Here is a 24188-nt window from a genome sequence, read left to right as displayed (position 1 = left end):
TGCCCTCAGCACAAAAACGACTGGCTTTTAAAGATTTCTGCAGTTGTGTTTGCCCGAACTTGTACGGATTGTTTTAATACCAATGTCCAAACCAACATCAGATTTTCCCAAAATTTGGCTGAAGAAAAATACAGCTCCCTGCTCCAAAGGTGGTATCTGTTTTGCCTAGCTCAGTTACATCTCATCGTACCTACAACTGCTGTTTTGCGAGGCTAAGGGGAGAATTGTCCTACAAAGCTATTCTACTTGTGTGTTCTTTCCTTCAGAGATAAACTGTAGCATGTAAAGGGGTTTGAATGGGGGAGCATCTTGCAATTTGCTCTTCTGCTGAGATTGAGAAAAGAGGAGCATAACCTATCTCAGAGTTATACAAAATCTAGAACCCAACCTGCCCTTATTATCATTCTTCAGTCAGATACCCTCTATTCTTTTCAGCTGAATACCTCTAACAGTGGGTGACAGGGTATGAACCAAAGTCAGAGGCTAGGGAAAGAGAACACTTCCAGGTGAGCCAGGAGGATTCCATGCTCTTGTGAACAACTGCAAGGATGCGTGTACACAGAAAACGTCTCTGGAGAAAGTGCTGCCAACGGTCTCTCTTGTCCAGTTGTGCAAACAGCCTTGCCCCTCCAAATACCTGGAGCAAATTTTTATTTCTTATGGCCTCCTTGAATCTTAGGTGATTTAAAATCAACTACCCTGTAATCAGTTTTAGCCATTGTCGTCAGAAGGAAAATAGGGCCATTTCATTAGCTGGGTAGCAGAGCATCTATACTCCTAAAAATGGCCAGATGCCACGCCCTGAGCTTGTTCTTTAAGAATTCACTGTGATCACCTTGGATTTGTTGAAATTCAGTTTCTTTGACTATAACCAAACCAAACTCTTGGAGAAATTTTTCTTCCATGACTTTTATAATTTCTGGAAGTCCAGGAGAGTTGGAACTGGTCATCCTAAGAAATTTTAATTCTCTCCTATCACTGCTCAATCTGCTCAACTCCACCCAGCCCCCCTCCCCAACCCCCCGCCCAGGCCCCAGGTCTGTGCTAATGTGGACAGCTCCTTCTGGACACACAAACGTGACCTAAACAAACCTACTGTAGGAATGATAGCCTGCTGATACACAAAGACTGCACGGGGTGGGGTGGGGCGGGGGTGGGGCTTAAAGTTTATCCATTGTCTTCTTTCTTAAGAAATGATGACCCAGAAAGATGTTATGGGGAGGGGAGGTGGGAGGGGGGTTCATGTTTGGGAATGCATGTAAGAATTAAAGATTTTAAAATTTTAAAAAATAAAAAACTAAAAAAAAAAATAAAAAAAAAAGAAACACTTTGGGGGAATCCAAAGGCAAGACATTTTCCCCTGAAACCCACTGTAACCTCTTTTCTCATACATTGAAAACATGATGCTCAAAAATCAAAGAATCTTCAACTAGAGTTTTGGATCTAACTCCAACATCTTGCAAAGAGCTGTCTTGAGCATTTTCCATTGGAGTTATGGTGTCTGCATATTTCTAAAAGTCCTTGAATTGTTGCTGTCTTGGGATATTTCCATGCAACCTATTAAGCTACCTTGTTTGAAAGATACTGAACAGCCTTGCATCATTTCCAAACAACCATGCTAAACAAAGAAAGGCAACTGCATTACTAACAGATCACGGAAGACCAAGGCCATGGGTTGTGGCTGGGGTGAAGGTACTGATTCCTAACCAACCCATGACTAATCTTAAAGCCTGAATTCTTCTGCCAGATGTGTGCAGCATCTGGGAAGGAAAAAGAGAAAAGGTCCTGCCAGTGCAGAGGCTGCAGCAGTGTCTGCCACACGCGTCTTTGCCCCTTTGCTGTTTTCTAACCAGGCACCCATTTCTCATCATACAGGTTGGGCGGCTCTTTCTTACATTGTAAGACCCTGATGTTTTATTGTCCAAACCCCTTGATTTTGACTTGAGTTCATGTGTTTTCTGGAAACACAAGTGGTAATTACCCAGGTCTTTCTTTCCCTGCCACTGGCAACAGTCACCAGGGAAATTTACAGCCCCCAATATCCAGATCTGGTAACTGGTTATTAAACATGGTTGATGAAAACACTGGCATGGCAAATGTGACCTGAACAAGGACTGGCTTAGCAGCAGTTCTTGTGAGACAATGGTTGGGAGTCCACAGGTGATCAGCAATTTTATTTCATTAAACATTTCTATTATTTTAAAATTACTACAACTCATAGTTATCCTTTCCATTTTTTTTTTTTTTTAAAATCTTTGAATGGCTGGCATTGTGTTACATGCCCATTTGAGCCTTGGTTAAAAAAAAAAAAAAAAACCTTCTGGGAATGTACTATAATTTTAGGATTAGAAGACAGACACAGAGAGGCTGAGTAACCAGCCCAGGGTCACTTTCTGGGCTCTGATAGAGTCAGGATTATAGCCTGTCCAGAGTCTGAAAAGTCAAATACCTTCAGGGGGTCAGGCAGGGGTGAAGTTGGCCAGGTGTAGCTTTAGAGACAGAAATGAAGGCTGTGGAGAAATGGCAAGTACACCTAACATTTCTCCAAGTTCCCAGACTCCCAGCCTATCACTATTGCCCTGGGGTGGTGGGAGGAACCCTGAGACACAGTGCTGGTCAGACAAGAAATGTCCAGAGTCTAAATTCATTCCCCAGGCCCTAGTTTTCCAGCCTCTGCAATCTGCAACTGGATTCATGCATAATGACATGAAACCTGTATAGGATAAATTTTTTCAATGAGATATACAGACAGAGGACTTCCCTGGTGACTTAGTGGTAAAGAATTCACCTGCCAATGCTGGAGACAAGAGTTTGATCCCTGGGTCAGGAGGATCCCCTGGAGAAGGAAATGGCAACCCGCTCCAGTATTCTTGCCTGGGAAATCCCATGGACCGAGGAGCCTGGCGCGTGGGGTCACAAAGAGTTGGACACGACTGAGCGACGACAACATAGAGACACAAGAGTAGAGAAATTATGTCACTTGATGAATCTTCATAAACGGAACATAACCATGTAACCAACTTCCAGGTCAAGAATCAGGGTACGGCCAGCATCCCACGAACCTTCTCTTGTGCCCTTACTGCACAAAGGTTAAACATCATCCTGATTTCTAACCCCACAGATGAAATTCGTGTGTTTCTGAGACTTGTGTAAATGGAATCGTACAGTGTATTCACTTGTGTTCATCTGCTTTCACCTAATGCTGTGGGAGATCCATCTGTGTTGTGGAAAATAGCAGTAATTCTTTCTCAACAGCTTTTATCCTAAAGTCTTGATATATCTGCCTGAATACTGTATAGATGAGCCACCAAGGAAGAAGACTGCCTTCTGCGCAAACTGGCTCTCAGAACTGAAACAAGTCATCCGAGGACTTTGTTAGAATTGTGGACAGAGTTCTGTTGCTAAAATATTTTTTCTCAACATTTTCTCATTTACTGTCTTATTGTATCTTCTCATGTACTATATCAGGTAGTTAAGAGATACGTTATTTCTGCCGGTTAGATTCGGACATGGAGAAAACATGCAGTTATCCAGTGGCAGGCTACCACTGAGCAGCTGTAACAAAATGGTTATAAACTAAGAGATTTTACTTATGTCTTGATTTCCAGTCTAATGTTTCTATCAGAACAGATATCCTGTTGCTCCCTTCTGGGTCAAGGCTCTAGTCAAAGGTAAAATAAACCAGCCTCAATGTTTTACTGTGACTACGTCACATGGCTGTGCCTTTGATGTTTGCCTCCTCAGCATCATTTTCCTTTCTTGTCTGGGAGTCCATCCCTTCCCCTTTCTCAGTCCACAAGATTGAGGTGGGCTCCACACCTAGCGGGGAGGAGTACATGGCTCCTCCCTTAGGGAGAGGGGTGTGGGGCCTAGGGTCTCACCTGAAACTTTGAGGCTGCTCAAGAATGGAATACCAGGAAGGGAGCAAAACCAAGAAAAGGACATTAAGAAGTCATTTGAGCCCCTGGAACAGGCCACTCCTGAAACTCACTACGTGTGAACTGTTCACTGCATGAAGCCACGTTATGTGTATGTGCCTGCAAATATTTATTTTTGCTCAAGTTGTCTTGTGTTATGTTTTTGTTCTTCAAAGACTTTTGAAGAATTCTTTGGTGGGGGGATGGGTACTTGCAAAAGAATGAAACAATCCAACAGTTAAATTTATTCAAATAAGCACTCATGTTTCACTTCTCAAACAGCCATAACACCCTTATCCAGTGAGTTATGCAGACACAGAGGTTCTGTCTTGAGTTTATGCGAAGTTTCTTTTCTGAGTCCTTTCTAAGCACAGCCAGAGTGCTGGCACAGTCAGCATCTGTTTTTAACCTGCAGCGATGCTGGCTTTGCCCTGCCCTGCACCAGGGAAATGGTCTGTCCACTCACAAGACTCACTCCTGCCATAGATGCTGAAGTAACTTAACAGGAGAACGCAAGGCCAGAGGTGACAAAGCCCTCTCTAACGGAAGAGAAACTGGCTTGTCCAAAACACAGACCAAATCAGTGGGCCGGCGATTTAGACAGTTTTGATCCAAAAGACTTGAAGAGTAATTTTCTTCTCTAGCCAGGGTGTTCTCTACACTTCCAGCAGAAAGTTCCATCTGAGAGATTTGATCCTTTATCTCTGCACTGCAACACACTATCGTAAAGCGGAAAGACTGACTACAGTGCAGCAGCCCAAAACACCACCTCGGTCAGGTGATCGCTCGAGGTCAACCGCAAACAGCCAAAACCAAGGTTGAAACCATGTACCGTGATACCTAATGAAAGTGTCAGCTTACCTCTGCGGTTTTCCGCCCATAGCCCATACGCCCCATCTAACCATGGAGGATCACACACATCCCAGGAGAGGGGCAACCTACAGTATCCTCACCCGCACTCTTCAAAACTGTCAAGATCACCAAAAACAAAGAGTGTAACTCATGGGGATGTGACAACGAAGTGCAATGTAGACTCTGGAGGAGTTCCTGGAACAGAGCAAGGACCTTAGGTTAAAACTAAAGAAGCCCACATTGTTAGGTAAAGACGACCAGGACACCAAAAGAGTGTCTAACAGGCTTTTTAATGGTGAAGCGCTCCGGGGCGGGGTTCCCAGACCCGAGTGAGGCAGGGCGAAGAAGTCTGTGCCCGGACCGTGTTGGGGGTGCTTTTTATACGTTCCTTGCGAGGGATGGTCAGGCTAGATGGACAGGGGTTGGATAGGTCGCCAGGCCGAGGTGTCGCGGGCGGACAGGTCCTTCTACATGGCTGGGGTGGGGCGGCTTTAGCTGGTGAAGTGTGCTGTCATTGGTCCCCGGGATCTGGGAGGCTCCTTCCGTTAGGGACGTCCCCCGCCGGCGGGAGGGAAAGGAGGGGCGGCCCTTCATGGCCCCCGGGGTCCGGCCTTACATACATGAAGAATAGGCTTCCGTTAATAACAGTTTATTTGTGTCTGTTCCATTGGTGACAGTATACCATGTGAATGTAAGATAACATGTACGATAACAGAGGAAACTGTATCTGTGTGGGAAGGAAGTTTATATGGGAACTCACCGGACTATCTGCTCAATTTGTCTGTAAATCTAAGAAGGTTCTAAAAATAAAACCTATTAAAAATAAAGTTTATCTAAAAACTCATCTCTGCATTTTTGTTGCTGCAGGAGGGTTCCCTAAAATTCAGAGATCAAAGTGGGCCCTTGAAATGATGACAGGGCGGTCCACAGGCACAGTCTGAAACACCCTTCAGCCACAGAGTTACATATTCCTTCCCTGACCATCTTCAGCCCTTCCCATTCAGTAACAGAGAAACACTCTCTGTTCAGCTCCGCAAACCCATCTCTAACCTTTGCCAGTTTCCCTTTTCACCAAAGGAAGGGAAAGCTTCAGCCTCAGAACTTCGTCTTCATTCTTTTTATTTACTTTTTTGCCCTTAGAGTTGGTGATGGCTATGTATGGAAAATTACCCTACTTTCTCATTTATGATGGAGGCATTTTTTCCCTTAAAGTAAATTTATGTAAATAAAACAGTAAGCCTTTTTAATTGTATAAGGTACTTAACTCAAGCTACGTATTGTCTTCTGACATCGTAAGAATCAGGCAAGCAGGAGGTCAATTACCGGAGTTGAGAACCAGTGGCCACCATAATTAGATCTACACCCTTTATCCTGGCGCTGAGGTCCTTGCCTACCTGGGGACACCTGTCCAGTAGCCTGTCACAGGATGCTCCCCCTAGCACACCCAAGGAGGTCAGGTGCCGATGCCCGGACACTGGTCTTAGGGCGCACAGGAGAGGCCCAGGACTAGCAGGTTAAAATCCGATGTGCTAAGCTCATCCCCACTCTCTTCTCACATGTGGCTCGACTTCCCTTAGGCCCCACTGCCATTCTCTTTTCACGAGGACCAGTGGTGGCACCGATGAAGCAACCAATTTCCTCAGGCCTCTGTGAGCTGGAGACTAAGCTTGCGACACGGAAGCTGTGCTGGGTGGATACCAGGAGGATCTGACCCCCAGTCCCATACACCCTCACTCGCCTGACCTGGGGCCCAAAGCAGGGAGCTTCCTGAGCACTGGGTGCAAAGCCTGTCTCCACGATCCATGTACCATCCAGGAGACGCTGGGTGAGGTGTGGAAGGTCTCTGGGCCTCCTTCTCCTTGTCTGTATGGTGAGGAGAGTAATAATACCAGAATATATGAGGATAATAGCTACCTCAAGGGATTACTGCCGGGATAAATGAATCCATGTCAGCACAGCATTTAGCATAGCACTAGTACCAAGTAAGTGCTCTACAAATAGGCACTGTTCCCGGGCATCTCTGTGGGCCTCCATTCCCCTCACTGTGAAACATGGGTCGTGACAGCACCGATCTCATGGAACCGTTGTCAGGAATAAAGGAGTGGGCGCACATGAGTCCTTGGTGACATGGCCTGGCTCCTAGCAAATACACAATCATGTTCAATTATTTTTATCTGTTTACTTATTAGTGTGATTATTATTATGGATTAGAAACCCCAAGACTTAGAAAGTCTCTCCAATCTTTTTGAAATAGCAGTTCAAAGATACAAGGCAGTCAAGGTGGATTTTTAAGATAAAAAAAAAAAAAACAAAATCTTTTGCTTATCTACATGCTTCGATGGAACTGAAGGATAGGTGGACCCGCAAAGTCTGAGCTGGTAGTTGTCCTCCAAACAGACCAGTTTGTGCGTAAAGGAGCAGAGATTACGTCTGACAGCCAGCTGGCCTCATATAATCAGGCCTGAAAGCCAGCCGGCTGCTTCAGGGAGCTCTATGAGGTAAGAAATTCTTGTCTAACAAACGTTCTTTTTCCATAAAAAGGCAACATAAAGAAAAGGACACATGACTTTGCAGGTTGCCCCCAAACGTTCCTGACTGTGAGAAAATTTCATACCTGGTAGCTCTGAGTCCATGAAATACAGAAAAAAAAAAAAAATGCTATTTACTCTGTGTCTTCTAGGGCCAACAGGGAGGAGGCTCTGTCTCATCCTCTCCTCTGCAGAGGGTCTTCAGGCACACATACTCCTGTACCAGAAGCTCCAGGGACAGTCTGGGATTGCAGTGAACTTACCGCATATGCCTGGATCAGCTACTTCTGACTGGGCCTCAGTTTCTCCATCTGTAAAATGAAGGTATTTGGTCACATGACATAGACTGTCTAGCACTAATAATCAATTACCATTTAATTGCAACAATGGCAAGAGTCGATCACTTGTTTCCTGGAACTCAAATTTAAAAAGAAACCAGGAACTGGTCCTCCACTGCGATCCACAGGTGAGCTACAAAGGCTGGGGAGCCCTTGTATGGACAGTTCTATTTTTCTGGATGATTCTGTGTATGTACCCAAGTGATGGCAAGGCTACTGTTTTCACCTGCTCAGCTTTCTTGTCTCTCTTCTAGACTAGAGCTCTATTTTTTTCCTTTGAAAACTACATTTCCCACATCCAGTGAGGCTGGATGTATGATCCCAAGAGGACTAATAAGAGTCCCTCTAGAGGCCTGATGTGGCTGCTGGGGGAGAGGGCTGTCTCTTCTCAAAAACCCAAGAACACTCAAAGCTATTGGAGTCATCTTTACCACCAAGTGGAGAGAACCTGGCAGGACTGAGGTCAACCTCATGGAAAGAGCAGAAGAAACAAGGCAGAAAAGAGGAAAGAGGGAAGAAAGGGAAGCAAGCAAAGGCAGGAAGGAGGAAGAGAGGGAGGGATAAAAAGATGGAGGAAGACGGAGGGACTGAGAGAGAAAGACCAACAGGGAAGGGAAGGAGAAAGGGAGATGCCACTGAAAATTTAAGTTCTTAACACACTATACGCCCGGAGCTCCAGCTATACACAGAGGGAAATTTACATCTCGGCTCTTCTGGTAAAGTGAGTCCATAGCCTCCCTTTTTCTTTCTCTTGTCTTCACAGCCATAGCTTCTTCAGGTGGGGATCCATGACCCAAACAAGACTAGAAACCATCACAGTTGGAGCATTTATTCGAGATGGAATGAACCCGCTTCAGAAAGAAACAGTTTATTTGATGAATATAAATAAGGCGATCAGCACAAAGTACTTCTCATACACATGATAACAAAGTTATGAACTGTACATACCTTGTACGTTGTACTTCTACTAGACACGAGGTTACAATGACTGGCTACTACATGCCCACTGGTAGTTTCTGAGGGTTCCTTAGTTTTATTTATTTTTTTCATATCGAAGTCCATAATCACATGGTCAATATCACAACCCACATGCCACTCACTTGGAGAAATATTACAAGAAGCACTATCAAACGAGGGTCTCTGGGAATTAGATACACTGACCCCTGGCAGCATTCAAACGCCACTCAACACAAAAACATCTCAGATAGAGCTTATGTCAACACATTTGAGGTCTCGTCATGAACACTGTTTAAAAAGTAAATGGAAACCCACTTTTAAATGAAAGTTGACACGCTGTTAACGTGCATACTGGATACACAAAAATCATTAAGTACAAAATCGAGACTGTACATTGAAATCAAAAGGGGTATAAAGTACAAGCTTGCTTTTGCACAAAGCAAGAAGACCAACTTCTCCTAAACGTCAGCCTCAACTTTCTCAGCTTGATTATGATCAAGGGGGAAACCTGCTAAAGTCTGTGCAAAGGAAACGTCTTCCCAACAGCACAGTTGCTTGCTGTAAACACAAACTATTTTTAATACGTGAAAAGGGAATTTTTTGGTAGCCCCTCAACATCAGAGAATATTACATGATACATAATGGAAAGATGCTATATTAGACATAATTTAATTTTTAAGGGACTAAATGATAATTGTCCCATAAAAGGAACATCAGTAATACTTTAGGCAAACAAAAGTGGGGCAAAAATGAGCCCTCAAAACAACACCTGGGACAGAATTGGCACACACTGGGAAATCGCTAACTATTCATGGTTGGTTGCTTTCTCTGCTTCTAGGACGCTCACTGCCTAGTGCCTTTCCTCCTTCAAGTATTCAGTGGCAGAGTTCAGATCAGGATCTGGTTGTAGGAGGCAGTGAGGCCGCCTGTTTAAGGATGCTCAAACTGTTCACAGCCATGAGTTGGAGGAGGCCTGGGTTTTCAGGGAGACACTATGTCAAAGGGTGCGAAATAACTTTTGCAAAGAACTCTGCTCGTTTCTCCAGTCAATAACTAGATTGCCTTGATAGTTAAAGGACAAACTTATTAAACATGGATGTATTTGGATTGCTTGCGCAACATGAAAGCTTTACACAATTCGCAATACTTAGGACAAGAACAAAGCCAGAAGCGAGAAACCTGCTTGAATATAGTACTCTTAATGCACCAAGGATGAACAGCGCAACCCAGACACAGCTTCGTCTTCTCAGATAGATAAATAAGGTGTCTGACTTTTAAATATCTCTATGGCTCACGAGAGAGGTCCAGAGTTAATTGCACCAACATTTTAAGAAGTAATAATAACAACTCAATTCAATGCAAGACTCCAGGAACATCTGCTTAGAATCCTTTCCACAGCAGCAAAGAAAGACGACTATATTTATTAAGGCCACTCATGCTTAAATTCACTGTTTGTCCTTTAGAAATGCAGATTTTCATCCCCCACTTGCATACACGTGGAAGGGTTTCTTTCATTGACAAGGAAATGGATCAATACAAGAGTTGCACATGTTTTCCAGACTTGGTCACGAGTTTCATGAAGTTACAACAACTTTGTTTCTTTTTTTTTTAATCTGAGAGGAAGCAGGAGGAGTTTAATTATCCTCGGGACCATGTCACTATATGTAAAAGACCTGAAAATGTGGTCTCTCTCCCTGGCATGTGCTTTAAATAATGACTCTGTACCACAAACATGTTGTGTAGAGCTATATACAGATACACAGCTTTTGTGATTATTCCTCATTCATCAGTGTTTTCATGTGTGATGCTGAAAATGTTTTGGAATCCATGTTGGAGACATTTTTTCAAAAAGAAAAATGAGAAATGACCTTTCATTTATACAAGATCTAAGCGTACACTCGCTATTTGGACAGCGTTTGGATTTTGAGTATGAATGAATCCCAGCTTCTTCGTGGAGACCCGGATGTACGGGAATGGCGAGAGTCTGAGGCTTGGCTGCAGCCCCACTGTGCGGGACGTGAGACACACATGGGATAGAAATATGCAGGTGCCTCAGGCTGCAGCCACTCCCTAGCACAAACACAGGGTCAAGAGAACTATGAACGATCGATTTAGATGTGCCATGCATTGTCAGAGACACACACCATGTTCTCATAAGGCGATTTCTTGGCAAGTATTAGTGGTTTAAAGAATTGATTTCATTTCCAACCTGGCCCAGAGGTAACGACTGGTTCCACCATCGAAATGTGGTTCTTCAAACCGCAGATTAAAGAAACAGAGGAGGGTAAAGGCTCACCATTTTTGGTGCTTTGGTTTCTCTGTCAAACGCTCCATGCATCTCGGTATACAAACACTACCAGCACCACTCACTCACTCACTCACAGAATTCACATTTTTTGATAATCTAATGCATTAGAGATGACCACTTAGACTGAACCAGCAGAGAGACGGAAGATGAAGCTAGTTGTCCAACAGAAGCAGAATCCACAGTTACGATCCCATGGAGTTCAGATTCATCCCGTGAAGTTTAAGTAACAGAAGTATAATGTTATCAAATAATGACATTCAGAAGAGATGAACACATTTTAAATGCCCGAATCCCGACCAAAAAATGGAGGACCTGCCACTGTCTCCCCCTCCTCCACATCCTCCTCTCCAGCATGTCTGAATCCATGGGAAAGGACAGGAGGTGATGAAGGAAACACTGAGTCGAACAGAACCGTGCTCAGTAACGAAGGTGAAGCTCCTCTTCAGTCTCCGTGAGCGCTCCAGGTGGTGGTGAACAGCGATGTGAGCTGCACTGCAATAGATTATCAGAATATTGCTGCAGAGCTGCGCTTGCCCTTTAGTCAGCCCTTCTGATAGCTGCAACAAGAAAGCACAGAGGTTAGCAGGGAGAGGAACTGGCAGGAGATTAGAGGGACCACGGGGAAACACTCCCTACCCCTGTGCCCACCCGCCATCCCTCTCTTTGATCAGGGCTAATGGGGATCAGGGAGGGTGCTGATGCAGAGGAAGAATAGAGTGAGGAGGTGAATAGGAAGTTAAATTTTGTCCTGCAAACACATCTGAAGAAGATGCCTTTTTTAAAATAGTTCACCTAGAGATAGAGATGTCTCTTGATAAGCAAGAAGAAAGGGATCAGAAATAAGCCCAAATGTTACAGAGATTATTTCTATGTGACCAGATCATGTGTCAACATTTTTTCCCCTCCATGGTTTTCTACCATGAGTATGGTTTTTAAATTATTTTTAAACTTGACTTTTTAGATATTAGAGAATTAAAGATGGCCGAGACACCAGAAAATTTAGCATTCACTTACAGACCTTCTAAGAGAAACAGTTTGAAAGAACACAGAAAATTTCATTCCAAGATATATACCTGGAAGAATGAAAAACAGGGGCTTACACAGACTGCTTGCACACAGATGCTCACAGAAGGCAGTATATATGCACCCCAGAATGTTACTCAACCCTCAAAACAAATGACGTTCTGATTCATGCTACCATATGGATGAACCCTGAAGACATCACGATACGTGAAATGAACCAGTCACTAAAGGACAAATACTGTACGATTCCACTTACATGGAACATCTAGAAGAGCCAAATTCAAAGATGCACAAAATAAATAAGAGATTACAGGGGCCGAGGGGAGAGGGGAAGGGAGAGTTATCTTTGAATGGGCACAGAATTTTGGTTTGTGGTAATAAATTCTGGAAATGGATAGTGGTGTTGGTTGAATTATGCCATGGATGTGTTAAATGCCACTGAACTGTACACTGAAACTGGTTACAGTGGTAATTTTTAGTATGTATCTTACCGCAATAAAAGCATAACTTAAAAAAGAATATTGGTATCTCCGTAACCAGAACAGAGTGAAATGAAGTTGGCTATCATCCCCACCATCCTGTGGCTTGTGTGTATATGTTTAGCGCTAAACATAAGTGCAACAGTCAGCCATGTGCATATTTCAGGCCCTGGGGAAGAGGTATCCGGAAGCACCTCAAGTTTTCTCACGGTCCCCATTAAGGGTCCCAGGGTGTGGCATACAACTGCCGCCTGCGAAGAAACAGTAGAACAGGTAAGAAGAGAGGACCATCCCACATCGAACCCTCAGATGATGACTTTCTTCCCTGCTGATGCTGGACGTTGTGTGCCTGCATGGTTATCATTCACATATGGCCTTGAAATACTCTGGGAGTTTCCAGGCACATGGCAATAGCGCAGCTATCTGGGGAATAAGGCGGGGAGGGGAAAGATCAAACACAGACACAGACACACACACCCAACTCACACACGTGTGAGCCAGTTTTTACATACAGCCTGAGCTGTCTGATTTGGTGCCTGATACACAGCATTTCTCAAATCACACTGACTAATGAGCCAACCAAAGATCCCAGTGTCTGCACAGGTAGGCAGTTATTTTGAACCCTCGTTAAGCAGTGCAAATGAAATATGTGGCTTGGATGAACTCGGCTAATTCATACTCTGAGGAGTTTGGTGTAACCCTTCTGGTTAAGAAACTTGAATTGGGGCAAAAAATGACTTTTGCAGAGCCAGAGAGCTAGGGAGTTCCTAGAGCAGATCATATTACTCATTCTGGCACATAAAATCTCAGCGAACTTCGTATGAAAATTCTAAGTCAGAGCACGCTTTCTGCTTCATGAGCTGTGCATAGCTCTAATTCTTTTGTGCATTAAGCATTTCTTAATCGTCCTTTTAAGGGGCTGACCAATATATTAAAAGGCCACATGATTAAAAGGTAAAGAGAAACCCAAAGTAGTACTAAAATGCGCCGGTCATATTTTACAGATTGGGGAAATGAGTGAAAAACAATTACGGCGAATGTCCCATGTCCTTGATGTTTTTCCAAGATAAAGTAGCAAAGAACAGTCATTTATTCAGTCGAGACAAAGATTTCCAGCTGGGTAACAGGTCACAAGGCAGAATACAGTGCCTTGAGACTGCAACACACTGCTTCAGGGTAAGGTTTACACTGCGGGAAAGGGAACTCTCAAAGAGTGTCGCCGCTCCTTCCAGCAGACAACCCATTTGCCAGTAGGCCTAAATGGATTTGAGGGAAAAAAGAAATCTCAGATGACACTGCCAGGAGTTGCAAAGGCAAAGGAACCTTCATTGAGGAGCAAAGAAGCATATACTTTTTAAAATTTTTAAAAAAGGAATCCTGGCTTCTACCAAGGAGGCAATCTGGGCAGCCACCCACAGTGAGATAATCTCTGGCCTGACCTCCCTGCTCTGGATAGTCGCAGCGGCCCCCCACCCCCACCCCTCTGCACACACCCAGTGTCCTCTCCTTCAGCACCCACTCTGCATTCTCACCAGCACAGGCAACAGTGCTATTTCAACAGCAACATCTACTTCATCTTGCACTCCCTGTTACAGCCTTCATTTACAACCCTGTTGCTGTCAGGGTGGAGGATGGACTCCTGGCTTGCTGGCCTCTCTCTCCAGCTCCCCACTTCCCGTTCCCCCTAAGCTGAACTGGCTTCTGCAGTCCTAAAGCTTTCTTTCCTCCTCATTGCACAGACTTGTCTTTCTGACATGCATTCACATGAACCCTTGACCTGACTGATTCCTACTTATTCTTCAGTCACAGTTTAGATTTCACTTCTTCCTTGGAGATCTTTCCTGACCCTCCTGAGTGTGGGATGGTGCACAGGAAGTCTCACGCACACTGCACTGCCCCCCTTCTGTGACGTTCCTGGACTTTCACTGTCCAATATGGCAGCCACGGAACACGTGTGTCTACTCAGCACTTGAAGTGGGGTTAGTCCAACTTGAGATGTACCGTAAGTGTAAAGTGTGCTCTGGTGATACTTTGGATATATTGGATAAAATTAAATACATTTAGAGTGAATTTCATCTGTATCTTATTACTCTTTTCAATGTGGCTACTAGAAAACTCAAAACTACAGATGTGGCTTGCAATACATTTCTACTGAACAACACTGGTCGAGGCTGCAAGCTCTATGAGAGCAGGGTCAGGCCAGTCTTGTTCACTTGGCATCCTCGAGGCCATGTGCATTCAATGAACAAGTTGATGCACTCACTCTTCCCATAGGTATTAGAGGGCAGCTGGAACAGGTAGAATCCTACAGTTCCCCCAAACCCCAAAGATTTCCTGCTGCAATCCCTGGCACTGGGGCTATGAATATCTCACACCATGATTACAACTTTATAGATATAATTAAGGTTACTAATCACTCGACTTGAGAAAATGAGTGGGCCTAATTTAATCATGGCAGCCCTTAAATAGCAGAGACTTTCCTCTTGCTGGTAGAAGAAACTCAGGGAAATCTGGAACATAAGAGGGAACTGCTGTGCTGAGATGGAGGGGGCCACAGGGCAAGGACCTGGTAATGTCCTGCCAGATCCAAGAGAAGCCAGCAGCTAATAGCAAACAAGGAAATCGGAACCTCAGTCCTACAACCACAAGGAACTAATTTCTGCCACAACCTAAATGAGCTCAGATGTGGGTACTTCCCCAGACCCTCCAGGTTAAATCTACCCAGGTTAAATCTAGCCAAAGTCTTGACTTTGGCCTTATAAGTCTAAGAATAGAATTCAGTGGAGCATGAATGGTTGTCTGACTTACAGAACTTTGAGATAATAAATGGGTATTGTTTTAAGCCACTAAGTTTGTGGTGATTTGTTATGCAGCATAGAAAACTAATATACCTCCTTTCTGTGCCAGACGGCCTGCTTGCTGCCAAGGATACAATAGTAAAAATAACAGACAACATCTGTGCCCTCACAGAGCCAGTATTTTCAAGAGTAAGAGAAAAAACAAATAGATATATAAATAAGAGAATGGTCAAATAATAAACTAGAAATTATCCATTTCTTATTTATTATAAATAAATAAGAAAATTTTGTGCTTGAAAGGAATTTAACAGGGAGTTGTGACAGTCATGCTTAAGATTTATTGACTACATGACAATTTTATTCTAATTTTTTTAATATGGAAAGATGTCCATATTTTTTCAATGAAAAAAGCAGATTACAGGGGACATCCCTGGTGGCCCAGTGCTTAAGAATCTGCCTTCCAGTGCAAGGGACAAGCATTCAATCCCTGTTGAGGGAACTAAGATCCCACATGCTGCGAGGCAACTAAGTCCATGCACCCCAACTACTCAGCCCATGCTCCCCAACTAGAGAAGTTCACGCTCTGCAACAAAGACCCAATGAAACCAAAATAAATTTAACAAAAATTATAATTCCATACATATAGTTCAGTCTCATTTTTGTATCACCATACCCATACTCACGAATGCATATGCCAGAATATTGCTAATAATTATCTTTTCTGGGTGGTGCTTTAAAAGTTTCTCCTTTTGATTTTTTTTTGGGGGGGGGTTACAGTTTTTGGATTTTTTAAACCAGAGAATATGTAATGAGTATCAGAGCAGAAAAGAAAGCTATTTCTATTGTGAAAAAATCAGTATTGAATGGGATCAATGCTCTTGACTTGTTTTTTCCTAAGGGAATCCTGCAGTTGGTGTGCAGGGGTGGGGTGTCAGGGCAGGGGGGGGATGCTGGTGAGCTGGGCACAGCAGTCGATTTCGCCCCAGGACAAGCGCCCCCAGGAGAGCAGGCTATAAACGTGTGGTGTCTCACAAATATTCCTTCAGACTGTTTTTCTTTGGAATAAAGACACCTGCCGGATTATGGCTTTCTTCTCCTGCCCTTTCAGTAGTGATTTGCAGAAACAGGCTGGGAGAAAGGGGTCTTTGGTAAACATGGAGGGGTTAAAGGGGAAACTGTTTAATAACAGTAGTAAAACGCAGGCTATTTTTGACATCTGGGTTAATGTCCATTACGCTCCATGTGCTTTCCAAATGTGTGCAGAGTGCCCCCAGGTACAAAAACAGACACCCATTCACAGCAGCTTTGGATGCCCCCGACGTCGCACATGGTGCCCACATAAAAGCCAGTGCCTGATAGGCTAATGAACAACAGTCTGAAGAGAAGAACTGTTCATTCTTGGGGTAGTGGGCATCCCGAAGGACAACTCCACCCAGCAACTCTGTTCCCAGGAAAACCCAATAGAGTTGTTTCTGCTCGGAAAAAAAAAAGATAAAAATCTATAACTACATCTGTGTTATTACTTAACATCTTTTGGGTGGAATGGGTTTCTCCTTTTCCTCATGAAGATTTATTTATTATTGTTGTGATCAAAGTGGCAACAAATTATGTTAAATCATTTGCTTTTCTTGATAGGAGCAACCACCTTGAAGCCATAATTCAAAAATATGAGTGGAGAGTAACATGTAACCTTGCAAGTGGCCTCCTAAGGCTCCACAGGGCAATAAAATGTAACACTTGAGAGCCCAAAGGGCTGGGGCTAGTGGTGGGCCCAGCAAGACCTTAGCTCAGAATTGATAACTGCTGTTGGGATGGTAGAGCCTGCTGGGTGGGATGGGGGCCCTGAGAGTCCCCAGATTTCATCTTTTCCTTCCGTTTCTGTGCAGTGGGGTGCAACTCATCCACAAGGCTTTAAATGAAGGGATTTGGATAAATTCAGATGTGCACGACAAAATGGCAGCATAGACTGCTGTGCCTGAGATTTTATTTTTGCCATTATTATTGTGGTCAGAATTATTCATAGCCAACATTGTGTGCACACTGTCTGCCAGCAAGGGTGCTCTGTGCTTTTGAGAGGACTATCTCCAACAAACTGGACAGATCTATGACATTGACCTGGTTGACACTCCCTCAGCAGTGAGGAAACAGAAGCTTAAGGGAAATGTGTGTGTGTGTTAGTTCCTCAGCCGTTTCAGACTCTTTGTGACCCCATGGATTGTAACCCACCAGGCTCCTCTGTCCAAGGAATTCTCTAGGCAAGAATACTAGAGTGGGTAGCCATTCCCCTCTCCAGGGGATATTCTTGACCCAGGGATCCAATCTGAGTCTCCCACATTGCAGGCAGATTCTTTTACCATCTGAGCTACCAGAGAAGCAATACGTGCTTTTGGTTAGATTCCCACCTTCCTGGGGCTTGATTTGAAATCACAGCATCTTGACTCCGGAGCCCAGTCTCTTCACCCGAAGGCCAGGACTTCCCCAAGTTCGGTCTTTTATGCTCTACCGTCCCGGTTTTTGTGACCTTTCTATAATGCCTGCCACCGTAAACTAATATTTTTCTTCAAAAACCTTCTCTAAAAACAAATTTCCTTCTAAAGAAAGGTTTGCTGTAATATCCCAGTGGAGTCACGATTTGGCGAATATATCTTCTGATAATTTCATAGCTATTAAAATGAAAGTGCTTGCCCGTGAAACATCTAAAACTGTCTTCTCATGGGTACGGAACCCCCTGCCTGCCCCCAGGAGTGTCCTGGAGACCGTTCCCACTGCCCTGGGTGGCCTTCGGCACAGCAGCTCCCAGCCTGCACTGGCCAGCTTGAGCAGGTGCCACGTTCGGGCCACCAGCCGCCCCTAGCACTGACACTTCAGCCCAGCTGCCATGGGCCTGCTTTGCTTCTCAGTGGTCAGACGACAGTGGAAGCACGAGTCAGAAGCCTGCCGCACATCAGTGTTAGTTACTCTACGTAATTAAAAAAAAAAAAAAAAAGAATTGGTTGAGTTTGCTTTCGTTGTAATTTTTTTCTTAAAATAATAGCTTCCTGAACCCGAGAGACCGCCTATCAGCTAAATGCCTTTGTCATTCTACTCCACAATTTCTCAGTCTTGGCGCTGTGGACATTTACTAGAGGACATTTACTGTGGGCTGGGTACTTGTTGTGAGGACTGTCTGGTGCATTATGGGGTGCTTATTAGCAGCATCCTGGGCCATTGCCCAGTAGAAGCCAGTAGCATCACTCCTGTCAATCTTGACAACAAAAAAATGTCTCCAAATGTTGCCAAACTTCCCTGGGGTGCGGGTAGGCAAAATGACCCCCACTTGAGAACCACATGTATAATCAATTGCTTTTACATTTAATTGCTTGACAGTATAAGATAAACACTGTAAAATCTGTAAGATAATTGCACATTATAAGATATTTTGGTAAGAAATGCATATACAGACATGCATCCACCAACCCTTAAAAGATACAAATTTTGCAGAAGATCTATTTCCAAGCTGCCATCATACTATTTCAGACACAGCTGCATAGATTTAAAAGTCCTGTGGAAATAGGTACAAGCTAAGTCGTAAAAGTAATGAAAATGTACTACTTATCTGACATAAAATAGAAATGCCACAATCCTGAGATAGTAAGACACCTAAGACACTTGCTGAGCTAAGTGAAAAGGTAAAATCTAGTTTAAATTTATAGCATTCCTTCAGTGTCCCTCTAGGAGTTTGGCATTTTGCCAGGGTTCCTTGTTAAAAATTTGTTAAACGTGTTTGGCATTAATGCAAACACAAAGTGGTCATTTGTTACAAATTCTATTGGAATGCATTCATTTAAGGCAATGAAGTAGTTACTAGAAAAGAAAAAAAAAAGTTCATTAAGTACATTTTAAAAATACAATGATGTATGCAGTGTGTAGCTGTGGCGCCCTGGTGGCTGTATAAATCGCTGACAGAATAACCACACATTGTGTTTAGTTTGAAATTGGAATCTTTTAAACATTACTGATAGAACAAAAACTGGTTTTGTTTGTTGTCAAAACCCATGTTAGTCTTTATTCTCTGAACTAGTTAAAATAACCAAAAGTTTGGCATACAATTTCTAACATTTCAAATCAGTGAAACGTATAGGTTCAAATCATGCTTTGGGAATCTTTTTGGAGATGATTCGACACACACAATTCCCCCCCTCCCCGGCCCTGGAGAGGGAAGAAAATGGCCCTGTCATCTTGGGAACCCTACATGTTGGGAATACAGCACCTCTGTGTCCTCACGGTTGTCTCAGGTTATTGGGTTACCTGCAGAAGTGAAACCATCAGCTCCGTCATGGAGACAGTGGAATCCTGTGAGCAAATACCCTAAGCCTTGTGTATAGAACTCGCACCTTCCTGTCGCACCCTGCACTGTTCACACAAAGGAGATATTGCTGAGTAAGGGGGACTCCTTATCTCTTTCCTGAAGCAGTTCTGAAGCTCAGCTTTGGAGGAAACAGGCTCTCTGACATTACATGGCATTTGGTCCTGCCACATAGCTTGCTATGACCGTACGTGTGGCACACGTCATCTCAGGGCCCCGAGATGCTTGATAAAAGCCAATCCTAAAGGTGAATAGAAAACTCACCTACTGGGACTTCCCTGGTGGCCGAGTGGTTAAGACTCTGCCTTGCAATGCAGGAGATACAGGTGTAAACCTGGTTGGGAACTAAGATTCCCATGCCATGGAGAAACTAAGCCCGCATGCCACAACTACTGAGGCCCCAGGCCAGAACTAAGACCAGAGGTGGCCACACAAATAAATAAACTTTAAAAAAGAAAACTCAAGTTTCACAAGGACATTCAGAAAGTATTCACTGCCATCCTCCTCCGTCTCTCTCTCTGACATATGGGAACCACAGCCCCAAATTCCTGTGGCCCCCAAACCTCTCTCTAGGTTGGCCTCTTTTGCCCTCTGAGTTTGGTGTTATCAGCCCCTGAAGGGGATGGATCCAGGGTCTTGAAACAGTCCCCAAGTTCGGGAGTAAACTCAGACAAAACCTGGCATCCTGCATGGGGCCTGAAGAAGTTGCCCTTCACAGATGCCAAACAGGACCAAGAAGCAGAAAGTCTAAGAACAGGGAAAACATATGTACCTCTAGGAACAACCAGACTGCATGAGATAAAAGAGACACGGTGAGTTTTGCAGAGCACACCTTGGTTTTATACGTTTGGTGGGCTCTCTTTGAGAAAATGATTGACTGAAAGTTGACTGGTTCAAACTTCACAAAAGGACATGGTCACAACAACACACCATTAAGGCCTCTCCCAGGACCTGGGGAAAGATCTCTGTACTTGAGGGGCCACAAGCTTATGCCCTGTTAGATTCGTGATAAATCTCTTCTGCTTGCAATTAAAGGTTATTTTTGAGAATATGTTTTCACATTCAGATGAGAATAAAGGAAAACATGTTTTCAAATCCCTTCTTGAGGAGGATTCAGCTTTAGGAAAATCTTGGAAAATCTCATCAGAGCAAGAGGGAGGGGTCAGGAATGAGATGGCCCACCTAGAGAAAGGAACTGAAGGGGTGTCTGAGGCACGCAGGAACAGTTTGCTATCTCAGGCCTGCAGACCAGAAGTGGCTCGGATGACAAGTGTTTACAGCAGGATCTTCGCAGAGCCAATAATGGCAATTAGTCCCCTGGATTGGAAGGCGCCCTTCCCGCATCGCCAGGCTGAGGTGGAATGCCATTTACTCTTGGGGCTGGCGACTAATTAGGGGTCTCTTTTGAAGATCAAGGTTTTGCGATCCCTGTTTCTTAATAACACGGTTGGCCTGCCGGCCACCTGGGTCCAGGCGAGACCTCCCTCTCCCCCTCCCCACACAGCAGGCACTGCCTGAGGCCAGGAGCAAGTGCGGGCAGGAAAGCACAGATCCCGCCACCCGGTGAGTGACTTAACCTCTTCACTGCCAGGGCTCTGCAACCCAGGGCTCCATTCAGCTGCCCGAGACAGAGACAACTGGCCTCGTTTTGTGGGAAGGGCTGAAGGCCTCGGTGTGTTGCAAAGTAACCGCGGTGCAAACACTACTCAGCAAGCTTTCATGTACGAAGAGAGGCAGGGGCACTCCACTTGTCTGGAGAAGTGGTGAACCAAGCGGTTCTTTGCGTCTGCTGCAGCTTGGGCCACTTCCAGATGGAATTTTGGAAGTAGCCAGCGACCTCTGGCAGAGGCAGGGCGGGGAGGACACTGCAGCACACCTTCTGGAGTCCTAATCTGATGGGTCATCAGACCTGAGAGCGGGGTGCCTGCATCTGCTGACTTCTACCAGGGCCCCCATGGTCGCGCTAGATGAGGCGGTGCAGCCTGCTATGCTCTTTAAGACACGGCAGAGGAGAGAGGGGCCAGAACAGCAGGAAGAGCAAGCTGCAAAGAATTAAACTTGTAACAAGTTGGGCAAAGCACAAACATCGGGAGAGGCTGGTCCTTTGGCTGTTGACAGGCTCTGGCCTGGGTTGGTCCTGGTCACTAAGCTCATCAGCGTTCCAATGTGGCAATGGCTAATGCGGCAACTTCAATGTGATTTTAATTTTGGAATGCTGCTTACACGCCGCCCACAGCGGCCTCCGAAGACCGGCAACCCCACTGCCATAAACACAGTCAGCACTGTCAGAGATCCTGAAAATCATTTTTAAAATGGTTTCTTTTTGGCAGATAGGGGCTGAGTGGAGTTTGCATTTGATTAACTGTACTTTAACTTCAACGTGCTTCAAACTTTTTTGTGCGTTCTAAGCAACACCAAAGCAGAGTTTCCGGCAACAAAAGGAACCGTCCTTCTTGGGGCAGTGGCAGGCTCTTTGGTTAGTGGAGAGGGGAACGTGTCAACACAAGCCAGCAACCAGCTGAGTGGAGTCAGTCAGGCCTTTTGGAGATAGTCTGGGTCTCTGAGCTCAGTGAGCCCTGATCCACACTCCTTGCAAATCAAGGAATAGGTTAAAAAAAAAAAGTACCAAATTTTTGGTCAGTAGAGTCGATAGTGAACTGGATTGTTAAGTGAGACACGAAGGCAAATTCAGTTTGAATTTTATATTGTTTTTAAGCATGTTTATGAAAAGCACAAGAATCCTTCCTTCCTTCTTTCCCTCTCTCCCTCACAATTGTGAAAGCATCTACTAAGAACCATGCAAAGTCCTGGGACATAGGACTGAACAAGACATGCACCAGCTCTGACTTCATGGAATGCACACTGAGTGAGCCTGTCAAACATTACGTTCAATACATAATTAAACTGAACATGTGACTATTAATTAAAATTGTAGTAAGTACCAAGGAGGAAGAATGGCCCGACAACAGTCACTGAGGACAGCACTTTTGCTTTACGGTGTCCAGTCCTTAACACTCTGAAGAAGTTGCTGCGATTAACTCTTTACACTGCTTCAGAAAGAGGCTCCGAGAGGTAAAGACACACACTCAAAACCACACAGCTAGCAGGCGGTGAGGCCATGGGGTGAATCCACACGCTAGGACATCAAGTCCCAATTTACAGGAACAAATCAGAGCCTGGACCTGATCTGCCAAGAGAGTCGGAAAGACTTTCCAAGAAAGTGAGGTCTGTGTTGTTGCACATACGCCTATTGGAAGAGAAGGACTTCCTCCAAGACAACAGCTTCGTCCTGTTCTTCCTCGTCTCTGCTCTCCCACTTCTCCTTCCCCTCCCCCTTATTTTGCTCTGGGCTAGTTGAAAAGTAAATCTGTGGATTTCTATGTATTCCAAGGGTTTTGCCCAGACTCTGTCCTTTCAAATGAATTTTTAGTCAGTGCTTTTTGTCTGTCAACATGAGCTCACCTACAGCCTCGTTCAAAAGCCTCCGCTTCGGAGTATGAAGCCACATGCATCTTCCTTCCCTTCCAAGACTTTGCATTACAGTCTTCTAGCTTCCTGGTATTTGGGATGATTAATCACTTTTAAATATGAAAAAAATTAACATGTCTGAAGCAGGCTTCTCCACTGTCAAATGTTTTGCTTTAACATAGATTCAAAATGTCTCCCTTCCCCAGCAATTCCACAGCAGTACATTTTCGGTTGGAAATTCAACTGTAGGAATCCCATGCAGAAGCCCCAAGCAATATATCTTAGCATCTTAATTTCATTTAGGAGGAATGCAATGATTGATCATCTATCATTCTGAGATTGAGTGAACTACCTGGAGGATTCCAATCTATTGCCTCTATGCAACTGATGGGATATTCACATGTCTTCTGGCTGCATGAGGGCTTTGGGGTCCAAGTGTCTTTGAAGAAGTGGGATGCTAAAAAGATTACTGAGGGAGGGTCTGCCTTTACCAGCAAAGTGTGACCCCAAGGCTTGACGTGCTCCAAATTAGATCCTCCCCCAGTGACAGCCAGGATGTCTGCTGTTGAGTCACTCCTACTCCTCTGTCCCCACACATGGGATCTTGCCTTTCTGCCCTTGTCCTTTCACAGGTAACCTTAAGAGGCCTGGGGAGACCTTGACATGAAATCCACTGACATTGGTGGACTTGACTTCTCATCCATGAGATTTCTATTTAACCTAAAGCTGCTGTGTCAAAAAGGAATTTTTATTGCAATATAAACAAAATGGCACCTTCCTAGGACAACGAGGCCAGGCCACTGGCCTCACAGATGCCATTCTGGTTTTTATGCAAGACATCATTATAATCTCTTCATGTTGGTATTATTGCTTGGTCAGCAGGAGAACTGGTCAGAATGCTAGAGAACAAGATTTTGGAGTGTCTAGAACGAACACAACAAAAACACAGTCCTCAAGTCCAAGCATATGTTCTATAATGATGGATTCAAATGGAATACCTACTATGTGCTTTACACAGTGTAGGCTTTAAGACATTCTCACAGAACAAGATGCCTCCAAAATCACAATCCATCTCTGCAAACGCACGTGTGTAGTCTTCTCAGGAAACTCACTGCCCAGTGGACCATCTTACAAAGAAACAATGACCACCCCTGCCCAACCACCCCCCTGCCCCC

At 44.4% G+C, this 24188-nt stretch overlaps 1 protein-coding gene across 7 annotated transcripts in view; it reads right to left on the bottom strand.

Annotated features, from left to right (window-relative positions):
* Positions 1 to 8487: 8487 nt before the first annotated feature.
* The window catches only part of ERC2 (ELKS/RAB6-interacting/CAST family member 2), a 1001656-nt gene continuing 985955 nt past the window's right edge, over positions 8488 to 24188 (bottom strand). For 6 of the 7 annotated variants that reach the window (XM_060402360.1, XM_060402362.1, XM_060402364.1 and 3 more), the window contains one exon: positions 8488 to 11457. In XM_060402360.1, the coding sequence (XP_060258343.1) occupies positions 11158 to 11457 (300 nt within the window). In that variant the 3' untranslated portion in view covers positions 8488 to 11157. The remainder of the gene's footprint in view (positions 11458 to 24188) is intronic. The other variant, XM_060402368.1, reaches the window with a different exon arrangement.

Source organism: Ovis aries, chromosome 19, assembly GCF_016772045.2.
Source record: "Ovis aries strain OAR_USU_Benz2616 breed Rambouillet chromosome 19, ARS-UI_Ramb_v3.0, whole genome shotgun sequence".
NCBI lineage: Eukaryota > Metazoa > Chordata > Mammalia > Artiodactyla > Bovidae > Ovis > Ovis aries.
This window is presented reverse-complemented; position numbering and strand designations above follow the sequence as displayed.